Source organism: Nannobrachium achirus (assembly GCF_963921795.1).
Source record: "Nannobrachium achirus genome assembly, chromosome: 12".
NCBI classification, from domain to species: Eukaryota; Metazoa; Chordata; class Actinopteri; order Myctophiformes; family Myctophidae; genus Nannobrachium; species Nannobrachium achirus.
This window is the reverse complement of record NC_137832.1, coordinates 31,227,314-31,244,394: the sequence shown is the minus strand read 5'-3', so window position 1 is coordinate 31,244,394 and position 17,081 is coordinate 31,227,314. Positions and strand designations below refer to the sequence as shown.

General features: G+C 44.4%; 1 protein-coding gene across 1 annotated transcript; it reads left to right on the top strand.

Annotated features, from left to right (window-relative positions):
- Positions 1–15,009: 15,009 nt before the first annotated feature.
- Positions 15,010–16,563, top strand: LOC308296214 (mitochondrial-processing peptidase subunit alpha-like; the record flags this gene model as incomplete). The annotated part of the gene is made up of 1 exon (XM_080739386.1): positions 15,010–16,563. The coding sequence occupies one exon, from the start codon at positions 15,010–15,012 to the stop codon at positions 16,561–16,563; it is 1,554 nt and encodes a 517-aa protein (XP_080595512.1).
- Between the last annotated feature and the right edge of the window lie 518 nt (positions 16,564–17,081).

The following is a 17,081-nucleotide window of genomic DNA, read 5'->3' as shown; positions in this document are numbered from 1 at the left end:
GATCGTCTGCTCTACATTTACACAAGTTATGCCCCCTGCTGAGCTCTGGAACTGAACTGTAAATCTGTAAAAGTGTTTCTCTAACTTTTTTGGGGCCACTACGCCTATCCAATATCCAGGTCTAACACCCCACCTCACCCAATTAAAATGTTAACCTTTTCCTTTTCTTTCCTTTTTGTGTAGTGTTGTAATTTAGAAAAAGATCTACAGTAATCAATTTCCAAATATTAGATCTTACATTAAGCTGGACTGTTAGTATTGGATTATTATGTCATTTTAGTCTTAATTCCCAGGGAGAGAAAGGGCCTGTTACGTAGAAATGTATCTGGATGTCAGGCTCTGTCACATCAGGTGCCTCTCATAGCACTCAATGACATGGCCCTTTCACAGTCCTGTCCCAGGATCAGATGGGCCGATATGAAAATGTAATGTCACGATTATTGTGATTTATGATATTATCGCGATAATCAAAATATCCCCAACTGCCATGATCCTGGGCAGAACATTTGCCAAAAAAATAACAGATCTACAAGCTCACAACGCGTCGCAACGCGTTGTTCCACTCTCGTATAGGTAGAGGGTGGAAAGAGTGGAAAGAAAGAAGACTGTAACAAGTATGTTATTTCCAGGCCCGTTTTACAAATTATAGAGGGTCTAAATGGTACCAGATATGCAACTCACCAAATATAAAGTGAATTGATCCCAGTGCATGACGGAGGATGATTTCGCAATACATTTAGATCTCCACGATACGATTATCATGAGTGTTTTTTGTCACGATAAACCTAGGAAGGCTAGGATGAAATGAAGAACATGTAGAGCACTGTAGCGCCCCCTTTAAAAAATGCTTCCAGCGCCCCCTGACCTGAAGTCGACCCCAGGAAGAATGGTGTCAGTAGACTAATGGGGATCCATAATAAACATAAACAATAAACTTCTCTGTGTGCCCCTGGGGGGCTGTACCGCCCCCAGTTGAGGGGGCACTAGTAGCACTACTGTATAAGTGAGAAAAAAATCCTCATGAGAAGGAGAGAGAATGTACTTGAAGTATACATGTACTGTATATGCAAGCGCGCAAATGTGTGTGCTGGCGTAGGTTATCACTCTAGCCAGTGATTAAAGCTGGCTGCATTAAAGCACAACCATCTCAGCGTCTAGTATAGTCACACCCCATCAGCTTCCTTCCTCCATCCTCTGCAGCACCCACTTAAAATATACTTCCTGTCCCCCAGTTTATCACCGTTTCGCTCACGTCGTACTCCCTCGGTTTTCCAGTTGGCTGCGCCACAGCGCATTTGGCCAGCGGTCACCAGGATAACAAATGACCCTGTCGCTGCTGGCCGACAACCAGTCCGCTCTCAGGCTCCTCACCCGGTCAATGAACTGCCTCCCATCCCTCGCTGCTCTTTGCTCGCCCGTGTGCACCACGTTGACACGTGAGTAAATCTTTAAGCAGTCCAATTCCAGAAAACAACAGTAGGTCTAATGTACGACACAGCCCCTCCACCCACACCCGTTTACACCTACAGAGAGCAGTTCGTGGAACGCTGGTGCATGGAAGGGTGTGAGTGATGGGAACTATGTGTGTGTCTGTGTGTATGTGTGCGTGTGCGTGTGCGTGTGCGTGTGCGTGTGTGTGTGTGTGTGTGGAGGGGTGCAGTGCTGGTGAGGTTGCCCGGGGCCGGGCTGTACTGGATGACCTCCAGTAGTTGGCAAGGTTCCCTCTCTCATACACCACGTCTCTCTTCGTCTCTTGCTTTTCATTTCCTTCCACTCCATGTTATCCTCTTTACTTCCCTCATTTCCTTCATCTCTCCTTAACGGCTCCTTTTCTTCTCTTCCTCTTTCACTGCCCCCCTCCATCTATTCCTCAGCTCCCCTCATCTGACTCACCTCCTCTACCGTAAGCTTTATAGATCTCTCTTTCCAAGTACCCATTAACAGCGCACCATCGGTTGTGTGCTTACGGTACCCTGCATTCCAGCACTCTCAGCACTTTAAGGGTCATCCGCAGCGAAACAAATGAATTGCTTGGAACCCTGCAGACCCTGGTGCCATTAACCCACATGGCAGGTCGGCCGTGCAGGCTCGCGATGCAAACGGCACTCTCATTCCAGCGCTCCAGAATAAATTCTATTTTTATTAACACAAGTTAGTTTTGGATTCTGTCCATTAACTTCTGCCGTGTGAGGCGAAGTTGCTTTTATATGTAAAATCCATGGGGGGGAGAAAATGAACTGCACACATGCACAGTGAAATGACACATGACATGCAAGTGAACACGGACCAACAGCACTGACATTGTTCACATTAACCCTTTACTGAGGCTGCATCTACAAATGTCTTCTAAATCCTGACAGTTTTCTGAAAAAAAGAAAAAAAAAGTTTCTATATCAGTCTTTCCCAAACCTTTTCATGTCAAGGAGCCCCAAAATTCATAATTATTTGCTGTAGTTTACTACAAAGACTGTCCATATGTGTATTCCAAGTTAGTGAGTTCTCAGTACAAATGCCCAAGTATTTATATGAAGAAATCTGGCCGAGTCATGAATGACCACAGGCCTGTGGTCACCAATGCTCATAGGATCGAACACCACCATGTCTTCCCAACGTTGAGAACAAGGTGGTTGTCATCACACCATTTGACAAATCTCTGTACCTCTAAAAAGTAGTAGGCTAAATCCCTATCCTTATCCAGTAGTGCTAAGATGGCAGTATCATCTGAGAATCTTATGTAATTATCCGGGTTACCACTTATACACTCATTTGTGTACAAAGTAAAAAGGACAGATGAGCTAACGCAGCCCTGAGGTACTCTGACATTGTACAATTCACACTGAGTGTACATTCAGTAAATCTACCGTCAGTGGGCTGGAGGTGTGGATGAGGATCTTCCTTGTAGTCACTTTTTTCCTTGTCTCCATACCTCTCTTAGATTTGTAACCCTTTTAAGTCTGTCCATTGGTCTGTCCCACATTTTGGTAGCAAACAAGATACCTTGAGGACAATATAAAACAAAACTTCTTCACAATATATGAAAAGATATTTGGGGCCTTCCTTGGCCTATTGGCAATTTGGTGGTGATTACTGAGTTTAGTCGTGCACGCACATGCGCGCACACACACACACACACACACACACACACACACACACACACACACACACACACACACACACACACACACACACACACACTCTTAGGGGCCACACCGTAAAAAGAATGATATGTGTCCTTTTAGCAGTCATAATGTTTCTGTTAATAGTCTTTATCAGAATACATAAACAGTATTTGGATGTAGGCCACCTTGACTTCACAGAGTCCCCCCCTTTGGCCTACTTTACAAGGACGATAGGGATTTTTTACTTAAAAAAGAAAACCACTGAAAACCGTACACAACTAAATATCAGAAGGCAAAGCCCAGCCTGTCCTATTTTAAAGTAAAATATAGCTGCAAGCAGCGATAAAGTGTCCAAGGCATAAAAAGCAGGAAAGCAAAAAGGCATCAAGGGAAAGCAAAGAAGAATATCAAAGAAAAACTAGAAGCAGTGTTCTTCCGAACAGGACTCCGGCAGGTCAGGTAGGTTTTTTTTGGCCTAGTGGTGACTCTATAATAGGCCAAAGTGAAAAGGGTGCCACGTGTTCTTGGGCCTTTCACGGCAATCGGACGCTGCATGCGGGATTTGAAGCATTTTGTTCCAAAAATGTGTTTTTCAAAAATGTACCCGCTGGTGGCGCTATAACAGGCCAATGTGAGAAGGGTGGCATCTGTTCCTTGGACTAGTGGGAATGTGTGTGCAAAATCTCACACACATAGCAGGCTGCGTTTGAGACATTTTGTTCAAAAAGGAGCAATCCTGCAAACCTTGGAATTCAATGTTAGCCAATTAGATAGAATATGATATCTGACAAATCCGTCATGATTACATCACTGTAGAGATACTGTGTACTGATTTGTGTGATTTTCGGATAAAATCTGAAGGAGTAATATTGAAGAATGTGTTTTACATACTGTAAGTCGGCCTTCTGGTGGCGCTATAAATGGCAGATGTAAAAAATGCAGGGCACAGGTTTTTCCTTGGCCTCTGGGAAGTGTGCATACAAAGTTTTAAACTAATCGGTGGTTATAGGTAAAAGCACAAATTGGCCTCTACACAACATGTATGCAAAAGACTGTAGGCCTATATGCAACAGACATAAAAAACTGTGACACTATGCACAGTTTGATTATGTACTGTACATAGTAAGCCTTGCTGAACTATGAAGATCATATGAATCGGCACGGCTATGAATCTCATTTCTGTAGCGTAAGGCAACTTGATGTACAAGTACACCCCCTGGACATGACACTAGCATGTCACAGGTAGATTCCCCCATTCCAACCCCTGATTCTGAGTTTCAAGCAGGGAGGCACTGGGTACCATTTTTTAGAATCTTTGGTAAGACGCGACCGGGGTTTGAACCTGGATCTCCCAGTCTCAGGGCAGACACTCAAACCACTAGGCCACTGAGCTGGTACATGATATTGTTGCAATCCTTGGAAATCACAACATAGGTGTAGACATGACAGTTTGTATTATAATGTTTGTTTCAGGATTTATGATGCAAAATACATTATTTAGTAATGGCGGATATTAAAATACGCATCAAGGGGGGTTGGGGGACATTTTTAGGAAGGCTCCATATCAGACATTGTTCAAGGAACCAAACTGTGAAGTGTACCAAATATCATGGTTTTATGCTTATATAAACCCCAGGCGGGATTCGATCCAACGACCTTCTGCATGAAAGGCATATGCCCTGACCACTACACTAGGCAGCCACAGAATCTGTTAGCCATGTTTGTTTAAAAAAAAAGTTCTATGTAGGCTGAGTGCCTTGATTTTATTGATTTCTTTTTTATATTTTGGAGGCTTGGGGTGAAATCAATCTGAGTAAATGTATTTCTGACATTTTCGAGTGATCATATTTTCTTTTACTCAGAACAGAAAAAAAACGGCTGGCAGAGAAGGGCTCATTTTAAACATGAACGTGATCTGGAGTTAGATCAGACGTGTCAACATTAAAGAGTTTGACATACACACATGCCATGGGCATCCAGGATGTTAACATCAACTCAACCTGACGTGGGGTATGAACTCACAACCATCTGTATATCAGGCACAGGCACTGACCACTACACTACAGCAGTCACACATAAAAGACCTGTCATTTAAAAAAAAAGAGAAAAAGTTTCATGCATACAAAGTTTTACACTAATCGGTGGTTATAGGTAAAAGCACAAATTGGCCTCTACACAACATGTATGCAAAAGACTGTAGGCCTATATGCAACAGACATAAAAAAAACTGTGATACTATGCACCTGGACAGTTTGATGATGTACATAGTAAGACTTGCTGAGCTATGAAGACCATATGAATCGGCCAGGCTATGAATCTCATAGGGCAGGAGCCTATCTCCTGTTTCTGTAGCGTAAGGTAACTTGTTGTACAAGTACATCCCCTGGACATGACGCTAGTATGTCGCAGGGAGTTACCCCCAATCCAACCCTAGATGTTGAGTTTCAAGCAGGGAGGAACTTGCCTGACTGCGAGCGCCAGACATCTCACACCACTACGTGGGGGGAGAGTCTGAGATTCCGGGCAGACATTCTATTTCGGGGGGGGGGGGGGGGCTAAAGCCTATTGACGTCACACACACACACACACACATACACACACACACACACACACACGACGTCGACGTGGCGTGACATTGCAAAAATACGTTATTTCTCATAACATATGATATTTCTGCATGTTTACGTTAGTGCAAAATGGTATTAAAACGTGAAGAAACGGCACTATTTCATAGTTTATTAAAATAATACGAGTCGAGTCTGACTCCGCCATGACAGTTTTCACAGACCAATCAGAGTCCACTAGACTCTCACGTGGGCAGAGGACACCAATCAGAGTCCACGAGCGAGTCTCACGTGAGCTCAAGAGCTCTGTTTGGAGGGGGCTGGGACAGGAGCAGCCACACACGTGCCCCAAGCATACAACCCTGATTGGCCCATTCAATGTGCCCGCTCTTTGGGCGCTTTCGAAATAGATTAAAATATCTCCGGGTTCAGTCCACACTACACACCACCCACCAGCAGGTGGTGGTGATGTGCGGACTGAAGTGTCAGGCTAGGGAGGAACTGGGTCCCATTTTTTAGAATATTTGGTATGACGCAACCCAGGTTTGAACCCAGATCTCCCAGTCTCAGGGCAGACACTCAAACCACTAGACCACTGAGCTGGTACATGGTATCACCGCAATCCTTGGAAATCACAACATAGGTGTAGACATGACAGTTTGTATTATAATGCTTGTTTCAGGTTTCAGGATTTATGTCATGGTTTTATGCTTATACAAGCCCCAGGTGGGATTCGATCCAACAAGCTTCTGCATGTAAGGCATGTGCCCTGACCACTACACTAGGCAGCCACAGAATCTGTTAACCATGTTTGTTTAAAAAAAAAAGTTCTATGTAGGCTGAGTGCCTTGATTTTATTGATTTCTTTTTTATATTTTGGAGGCTTGGGGTGAAATCAATCTGAGTAAATGTAATCTGAGTATTTCTGACATTTTCGAGTGATCATATTTTCTTTTACTCAAAACGGCCGGTAGAGAAGGGCTCATTTTAAACATGAACGTGATCTGGAGTTAGATCAGACGTGTCAACATTAAAGAGTTTGACATAAGCACATGCCATGGGCATCCAGGATGTTAACGTCAACTCAACCCGACATGGGGTTTGAACACTCAACCATCCGTATACCAGGCACAGGCACTGCCCACTACACTACTGCAGTCACACATAATGGACCTGTCATTTAAAAAGAAAAGAAAAGAAAAAAGAAAAAGTTTCATGTAATGTACTTGACGCCTTCTTTCAAAATGATATAGCGCCCCCCCTTGGCCAATTGGGGTAAGATTGGTTTCAGTGATATTTGGACTAACCCTCTACAGTAGTTCATCATGAAAATTTTACTTTGCATGTATGTTTTAGAGGCAGAAGAATAATTTGCATAATACTTGCAATATTCATGGAATTATTAAAAAAGCATGTTTCAATTTTTAAAAAATCCGATCTGACAGATCTGTAGATATTGGTCCAAAGTTCATGTAAAAAAAGTTCTGTGCACGTGACGCGAAAGTTCTGGAATAAAAGCGGGTTTAAGTGTTTTACGAACTGCTCCAAATTGCGGAAAATCTAAGGGCGGAGCTTACTTAACAAAGACAAAGATGTCTTCAGCTTGAGTCAAGGTATGCGTGTAAGCAAGTTGCATGTCTTCAAACGAAACGAGGCATGACTTATGCCCCTTTAAAGTTTGAGTTTTCAAACGCTTCGTATAGCGCCCCCCTTTGGCCAATTCGAGTAAGATTGCTTTCAGTGATATTTGGACTAACCCTCGACATATTTGCCAAATGCCATGAACGTGTCACTTTGCATGTATGATTTAGAGGCAGAAGAATAATTTGCATAAAACTGCAACATTGAGTGAATTATTAAAAAATAATGTTTCGCTTTAAAAGAAATCCGGCCGCTGTGCGATGACCGCATTGGTCCAAAGTTCATGTAAAAAAAAGTTTTGCGCACGTTACGCGAAAATCCCAGGAGGAGATAGATTTTGACTGTTTTTCATATAATTCAAAATTGTGGGAGAAGTAAAGGTCAGGAGTCAAAAGTCAGAGCGTAAAAGTTGTTCGGCACGAGGAGACGCATAAGTGTATACAGGTTTCATTGCTGTAACTGAAACAGGGCATGAGCTACACCAGTTCAAAGTTGGCATTTTTCAAAGGCTTCCTACAGCGCCACCCTTTGGCCGATTGTTGCGAGCTTCGCGATTTAGCCGTTTGGCATAGTCCTCTGCCATACTGCCGAGTTTCGTAAAAAGCGACTGCACGGTCTAGCCGCTAGAGAAAAAGTGGCGGAATAATAATAATAATAGTGCTGAAGTCCAATATCAATAAGTGGCCTTCGGGCACTTCGTGCCTTGGCCACTAATTAACAGTTGACATACCGATGCGAGAGATGTGTACACTGACACACACACTGTGACTGATAAATAGGCCTACACAAATGAACACAGGCATGCAAATGCGTACACACACACACACACACACACACACACACACACACACACACACACACACACACACACACACACACACACACACACACACACACACACTTCCTTACATACACTGCCTTACAGACAGCCTGACTGGCAGGACTTAAGCCTGGTACTATTTTGAATTGACATTCTGAAATCAGGATATATAAAGTATAAAAAGAGTCTAATAACAGGTTCAAAATCTTGCCAGTCTGTGACATCAGTCGTCTAAGATATGGGCATGAAAAGGACAAGGACGGAATTCATTTGTCATGAGACTGACACGATATGGGCTTAATACTGATGACATCAGGGATCTACTGTATATGGTGACATGAGGCGTGACGCAGGTTTTCAAACTACGGTCGCGGTCAAATGAACAAGGATGCTAGACACGATTTATGGTCAACAAAAAACAAACCAAACCAAAGTAAAACACACATGCACGCACGAATGCACACGAGAACAAGTGACCAGGATGTACAGCTTGTAAATTAGCATCTGTAGAAGAAAGGTCACAAGAAGGGATAGGCCTGCAAGGAGACAGAAGTGCTAGGGTAGGGGAGTAGGGGGTGGGGGGTGAGGTGGAGTCTGAAAAGATGAGTCTACCTACATACTCTTCCTATGTACAGACAGACAGACAGACAGACAGACAGACAGACAGACAGACAGACAGACAGACAGACCCCATTCTAAACAGCATGGCCAAAAGACGTAGTATATGGCATGGTCTCAATTTCCTCCTCTGCTTGCAGATTGTCATCTCCTCATCCCAGCCTCAAAGGAGGATTAGGCAGGCTGAAGCCTGAAGGTCAGCTGCAAGCCAGCTTGCACTGAAATGACATCTCCTCCACCACCACACCCTTCTCCTTTCTTCTTCCTCCAAACTGCTCCCGTTATCGCCCACATGCCTGCCTACACACAACATTAAGCGTGTGGATGTTGGCTGTTGAGCAGAGGCTCATTATGGGAGATGTGTCCCAGAGTGAGTGCCTCATAAAATGTCACAGTTATGCTTTATACTGTATGACCAAACCACCTTCAATTTCAAGGCCTCAAACTCCAAAGCCAGTGTTGGGCAATGTAACTCAGGAAAGTAATAGGTTACTTATAATACTCCTTTAAACAGGTTATAATATTGTGTTACTTATTACTTCATCAAGAGTTACCTTTGTCCCCCCACCAGCAAAAAGAAGAAAAAAATATGTAGGCCTACAACACAATCTGTTTAGCCATCTCCTTTTAGGACTGAATCATCTTTTTTTTAATAATCATAATAAGAGTCACCAATCAGCCAAAATGGCAATAAAATATAGCAGCAATCTCTCTTGACCTTTTAAACTAAATGTTTTCAAAAGACAGCTGACAAAACCAGAGTAGGCCTAATATATTTTATTACAAAGTAATATGGTATAATATTAGGCTTACTGTTTTGGCAGAGTATAGGGCAAAGTAGGGGTCTTCAAAGTTTTCAGGCCAGGGACCCCCAAACCGATGGGGAGACGGAGCAGGGACCCTTGTGTTTCATGTGTATGAACATACCATGATATTGTGCATTCATTCAATACTAAGCTATTAAAATTGCAATGTCTTTGTATTAATGTTCATCTTAGAGTTAGATGAACATTAACATAAAGTGCACAAGCACATGCTCGCACGCATGCACGCACGCGAGCACACACACACACACACACACACACACACACACACACACACACACACACACACACACACACACACACAAAACTACATTGACTTTTTTTTATACAAAATACAAATACTAGGTCAAAAAAATTATCAAAATACAAAAGAGAATTTCAAATACGTATTTTGTATTTTGAAAATACATGAAAATACATTTTATAAAAATCGATGAAATGATTAGTACGGTAATGATATAGTATTAAATGAATTGCCTGTCATAATTTATACGAATAAATTGACCATATGGTGTTTGTCTTTGGAGCAGGCAGCCTATGTGTGTGTCAGTGTGTGAGAGCGCAGGCCAGAGTTGCCGCTATCTTCGAAAGCTAGACAGGAACTATGGCATATGAGACTGAATGCACAGCTGCCTCTACGCCAGTACTTCAGACTGTAAACCGCTCTGCCAGCCTTATAATAATAACTAGAACTGCAATCTGTCGAGGTGCCAACTTGTGTCTTAGAGTGCGCCATGAGGTGTGCGCACCACTGGCATCACCGGCGATGCCAGTGACATCACCACAGGTATCACCAGGAATGCTGGTCCCACATTGGCTGTTTGACATTGCCAGAAATTCTGGTCCCTGATTGGGCTACAGGCTTAAACAAACACTCCCAACCTACTTACATACATACATACGCATACATACGCGCGCTCTGCTGCCGCAAGTAATAAGAAATTGCAATCATAACGCATATTACATTTGAAGCAAAGCTATGGCTGTATCACACACACACACACACACACACACACATGAACCACCAACAAGTTAGATTGAAAGAAAATGTCTTTCTCGCTGCAGTTTAAACCTTTGTGAATGTTTAAAATGTGTCCATTTGAGAATAGAATTGCATTAAAAAACGTATATTGTATTCCAAATACAGAAAATACTAGACCTGAAAGTATTTTGATACAAATTACATCAAATGTTTTCCATCCCAGCCAAATACAAATTACAAAAAAGTATTTCAAATTGTATTTCAAATACTGCCATCTCTGCGCACGCACGCACGCACGCACGCAACACACACACACACACACACACACACACACACACACACACACACACACACACACACACACACACACACACACACACACACACACTTCATCAGCAGCATTCACATGATTTCAGTGGTCTGAAAAACCTTTAGCATGGAGAGGACTGTTTCACATTTAATGTGCGTCCTGATTTTATTCTCCTTATTGGTCATGTCATTCATTATTATTGTTAAAGAAGCACTGCCACCTTGTGGACATTCTAATTCACTACAGCCAGACTGTACATTCAAACAAGAGGATACGTTTGATAACTGTCTAATAATAGCAATACCTGACCAAATTCAAAATGCCACATTTTAAACATTTGGTCCCTGATCCTGACATTCTATTAAGCTAACTTTGGGTGAAACTAACAGACCCCAGGTCAGCACCATGGACAGTTCCTCGTCCCTACAGACAATGACATACAGGCAGTTCAGCACCACAGACAGCTCATCTTCACCACAGACAGGTCAGCACGTTAAAAACTGTAAAATACACTATAATAGATTATAATAGTGGTTATAACACAATATAATCTATTATCATGTATTACAACTATATCCTGGTGGTCTAAATGAAAAGTCAGTGAGTGATCAGTCATTATGAAGTGTTTGGCCCTGTTTGGCCTAGCTCAGACCTACTCTAGAGTGGATACTTTTTAGTACCCTGTTTAGTACCACTTTCACACCCCTCTACCCAGGTCCTTGTAATGGAAAACCTGGCATAAGTGGGCGGTGTGGTGTGGAGTGGTGTGGAGTTGGGCCAGTGGAAAATGGGCTAGAGAGTTTGTGCCAAATCAAACATTCATCATCAGTGTCATTACCGTCTGCTGTGTTCACCTTGGCTTTCTCAATGGCTTAAAAGGCAGCTGTGCCACCTCAGTAGCTTTAATTGCTGGGAATAAAAATTGGAGTTGCAGATGGCGTACCACGTAGCTACCAGTAGCCTACAAATTGCCAACAGCAGACTGCAACTCCAATACATTCTATCTTCCTTTATTGCAGAGGTATGTCTATACACTTGACTTTTAGATACTATTTAGATCGAAAATTGCCAAAAATAACGGTTTTCAGATAAAGGAGGATAGAATTTATTGTCTTTGCGCCCACCCGTGAAATGTCTACACGCACACGCGGTGGGTGGATCGACGTTGAGGCGGTGGATCCACGGCAATATCCAGCGTGGTGGTGAGGCCTCCTGTGGTGAGCATGCTTGGCCAAACTATATAGACCTACTACTAATGCAGCAAACTAACTGTAGTACGGACCCCACCTTGTTTTAACATGGTTTGTCTAGCTGTGCTAGGCTAGGTTTTCTGTGTGGCACCTGTGTAGATGATGAGATTGAAATGACCGGAATGGCGGTACGTTTTAAGCTTGACTTGAGGACCTGAACATGCGGCCTGGGCCGAATGATCCATGCGGTGAGTCAACCAGTTGGTCCGATGAATATGCATGCTTCTGTGTGCGAATTAGTGATGCACGGATAGGCTTTTGATGTCATCCGAATCCATCCGCGCAAATTAATTATCCGCCCATTATCCGACCGCATTAATTATATTATCCAATTTATATATCCGCATCCATCCTCATCCGCAATTTACAAACTATTATTATTATTATTTTCTGGTAGGCTATTCCCCGTTAGTTTTCTTAGTAAAGCCAAGCAGGGCCTTGGCACGTTAGGGCCTGGGTTTGATGCCTGCATGGGGATCTCCATATATGGGCATAAGGGGGTACCCTAACAGGGCATCATCTGGGAATGCCCATACTGTATATGGACATTTTATTTATTGTATCCTTTATTAATACTAGAAGCTGCCCAGCGTCTAGTCGGCGACCTGGCCAACTCGGAACAATGTAAATAGGGAATGAATGCCCCGCCCTTTAATGCAAACCCCATTATACCTGTTTTCATAGGACCCGTTTTGACCATTTGTCTGCCTGTGTCCATTTATGCCCATATATGGAGATATCTGTATCTGTCTGTCTGTCGGTGTCCATTTTATGTCCATATATGGAGATCACTGCAGTTATAGTTCTGGGTCCATTTTATGCCCATATATGCCCATATATGGAGATATCTGTCTATCTGCGTCCATTTTATGCCCATATATGGAGATCTCTGTATCTGTCTGTCTGTGTCCCTTTTATGCCCGTATATGGAGATCTTTGTGATTCTGCATCCATTGTATGCCCATATATGCCATATATGGAGATATCTGTTTATCTGCGTCCATTTTATGCCCATATATGAGATTTCTGTCGCTTTTTCAAACAGATGGTCAAAACGGGTCCTATGACAACAGGTATAATGGGGTTTGCATTAAAGGGGGAACCGGCACTGTGTCTGCAAAACAGTCGGAGGCACAGACAGATACAGAGATCTCCATAATGGGAATAAAGGGACACAGACAAACAGATGGAGGAGGAGACAAACTTAATGCAAACCCCATTATACCTGTTGTCATAGGACCCGTTTTGACCATCTGTTTGCCTGTGTCCATTTATGCCCATATATGGAGATATCTGTATCTGTCTGTCTGCGTCCACTTTATGCCCATATATGGAGATCTTTGACCATCTGTTTGCCTGTGTCCATTTATGCCCATATATGGAGATATCTGTATTTGTCTGTCTGCATCCATTTTATGCCCATATATGGAGATCTATGCAGACACAGTGCCAGTTCCGGAAAATCCTGATGTCAGACATCAGAATCCGAACCTTTCGTGCTGGTTCCAGAAAATCGTGTATCGGGTCGGGTCGAGGCCGAGCACTGCACTACCTGCTGCGGTGGGGAACGCACGTGCCGAATTTGAAATAGGGAATGAATGCCCCACCCTTTAATGCAAACCCCATGAATGCCCCACCCTTTAATGCAAACCCCAATATACCTGTTGTCATAGGACCCGTTTTGACCATCTGTTTGTCTTTGTCCACTTATGCCCATATATGAAGATCTCTGGACACACAGTACCGGTTGCGGAAAACTCTGATGTCAGACTTTATGCCCATATCTGGAGAACGCGCGTGCCGGTGGGAAGAAGGGTTCTCGAGATACGCGGATTACATACATACATACACATTCACAGAGATTTTGTGTTGACTCATGTGGCGTACGTGATGTCAGAGCCTTTTATGAAGTGATGTCACAATGACTCAGCGCTTGCGCCGATTTCCTCCGGAACAGCCTGATGTCAACAATCAGCTCCGCATAAGGAGATTCCGAACGTTTCGCGCCGGTTTCGGAAAACCGCGAGTCGGGTCGGGTCGAGGCCCGGCACTGCACTCCGCGCGGCGGTGGGGAACGCGTGTGCCGAATCTGAAGCCGGTGGGACGAACGGTTCTCGAGATACGCGGATTACAAACAAACAGACAGAGATTTGTCGCATTTATAGATAGATATATCCATATAGACCTACATATATGGATTTAATATTAACTTTTTCAGGGAAGGTACGGTGTAAATCAGAGTAAAGCAGGCTCTTGGGCCAGTTAGGGCCTGGGATTGATGACTGGTTCCGCTGGTTCCAGAAAACCGCGTATCGAGTCGGGGAACGCGTGTGCCGAATTTGAGGTTGTCATAGGACCCGTTTTGACCATCTGTTTGCCTGTGTCCATTTATGGACACAGGCATCTGTATCTGTCTGTCTGCATCCATGTTATGCCTATATATGGAGATCTCTGTATCTGTATGTCTGTGTCCCTTTTATGCCCGTATATGGAGATCTCTGTATGCTCCACATAAGGAGATTCCGAACCTTTCACGCCGGTTCCGGAAAAACACGTATCGGGTCGGGTCGAGGCCTAGCTAAGAACGTAGGCAAAGATCTGATATGTATCCATAATACATACAATATATTTTATGCCCATACATGGAGATCCCTATCTGAACCAGCCACATAGATATGAGCCATGGCTTTGCCATCTGGCCAGTGATATATATCGATGACATCAGGGATCTTCATATATGGGCATGAAAGGGATACCCATATATGGACCTTTACATAGGCAATGTCACCTGTGATATCACCTGTGATGTCACAGTGACAAGGGAACCAACTCATAGGCTGTAAAAATGTGTACTGACTGATTGACTGACAGAGGGGCCAAGATGGCGACACACATGTCCAAGTGTAGAACCTGGAGTCGTCTCCACAGGTTTGGCATCGCAGCGTACAGAAGGTACAGCAGTGGTACTGGATACCCCAATATCTCGCTGTCCTTGCCCCTGCCTGGCATCCCCAAGCCAGTGTTTGCATCGGTGGACGGCCAGGAGAAATACGAGACAAAGATAACTACTCTGGAAAATGGCCTTAAAGTAGCATCGCAGGATAAGTTTGGTCAATTCTGCACGGTTGGAATTTTAGTAAACTCTGGATCCAGGTATGAGGCAAAGTATCCAAGTGGGATTGCACACTTCTTAGAGAAACTTGCCTTTTCCTCCACAGCCCAATACGGCAGTAAGGATGAGATCCTCCTCACGCTCGAAAAACATGGCGGAATATGTGACTGCCAAACATCCAGAGATACTACCATGTATGCAGTGTCAGCCGAAGTGAAGGGCCTGGAAACAGTCGTCAGCCTTCTGTCTGATGCTGTTCTGCAGCCTCGCCTCCTGGATGATGAGATTGAAATGACCAGAATGGCTGTACGCTTTGAGCTTGAGGACCTGAACATGAGGCCGGACCCTGAACCCTTATTGACAGAGATGATCCATGCGGCAGCATATCGAGGCAACACAGTGGGTCTGCCACGCTTTTGCCCCGTGGACAACGTGGACAAGATCGACAGGAAAGTGCTTCACAACTACCTGAGCAGCTACTACTGTCCTGAGCGCATGGTGCTGGCAGGAGTGGGCATCGAGCACGAGCAGCTGGTGAAGTGTGCCAGGAAGTACCTCCTGGACGCCAAGCCAGTGTGGGGAGCCAGCACGCCCGCCAACGTTGACCTCTCTGTAGCGCAGTACACTGGAGGCATCATGAAGATGGAAAAGGACATGTCAGAAGTAAGCCTTGGCCCCACCCCCATCCCAGAGCTCGCACACATCATGATCGGCATGGAGAGCTGCTCCTTCCTGGAGGACGACTTCATCCCGTTCGCTGTGCTCAACATGATGATGGGCGGAGGCGGCTCCTTTTCGGCGGGAGGGCCTGGGAAGGGCATGTTCACCCGTCTATACCTCAACGTCCTCAATAGGCATCATTGGATGTACAATGCAACCGCCTACCACCACAGCTATGAGGACAGTGGCTTGTTGTTTATCCACGCCAGCGCTGACCCCAGACAGGTACGGGAAATGGTGGAAATCATCACCAGAGAGTTCATTCAGATGACCGGCACAGTAGAAGAGATGGAGTTGGAGAGGGCCAAGACACAGCTCAAATCCATGTTGATGATGAACCTGGAGTCACAGCCGGTTATTTTTGAGGATGTGGGGCGCCAGGTTCTCTCCACAGGAAAGAGAAAGCTGCCACACGAACTGTGTACCCTCATAAGCAACGTTACAGCTAGAGACATCAAGAGAGTGACCACAAAGATGCTGCATGGCAAGCCTGCTGTGGCCGCCCTGGGAGACCTGACTGAGCTGCCCTCCTACGAGCACATCCAGGCGGCTCTGTCCAGCAAGGATGGACGCCTGCCTCGCATGTACCGCTTCTTTAGATAGAAAACAAACACTCCCTGTTCCATTTAATTTATCCAGTACGCACTGGCAGCATCACTGTATATAGGTGCCATGGCATTGGTCCGAAGGTTCATTAGTCCGAAGGTTCATTAGTCCGAATTTGTTAAGAATAATATGCCTCTAACTCTAATCATAACCTTAAACTCAGTAACCCTAGGGGTGAGATGCCGTGGGCTCGGTTGGGCTCGGCGAGCCCACACTTATCAAGCTGTACGCACGCGCGCCCGACATGCACGCACGCACACGCGCGTGCACACACGTTGTCAAGTTGTGTGATGGCTCGACGGCTCGGTCAACACTTCAATCCCCTACCTGTCTGCTTTGCATAACAATACTCAGGTAGGCAGGCTCATTTACACTTGTATATGCGGCCAGCATATAGCCTACGCTCGCCTAGCATTCTTTGCAGACTTTTAGCTCCTTTCGAAACCTCTCCCTCCGCTATGCAGCTCCTCACTCTTCATATCATGAGTTTAAATCACTCATTTTGTCGGAGCTGC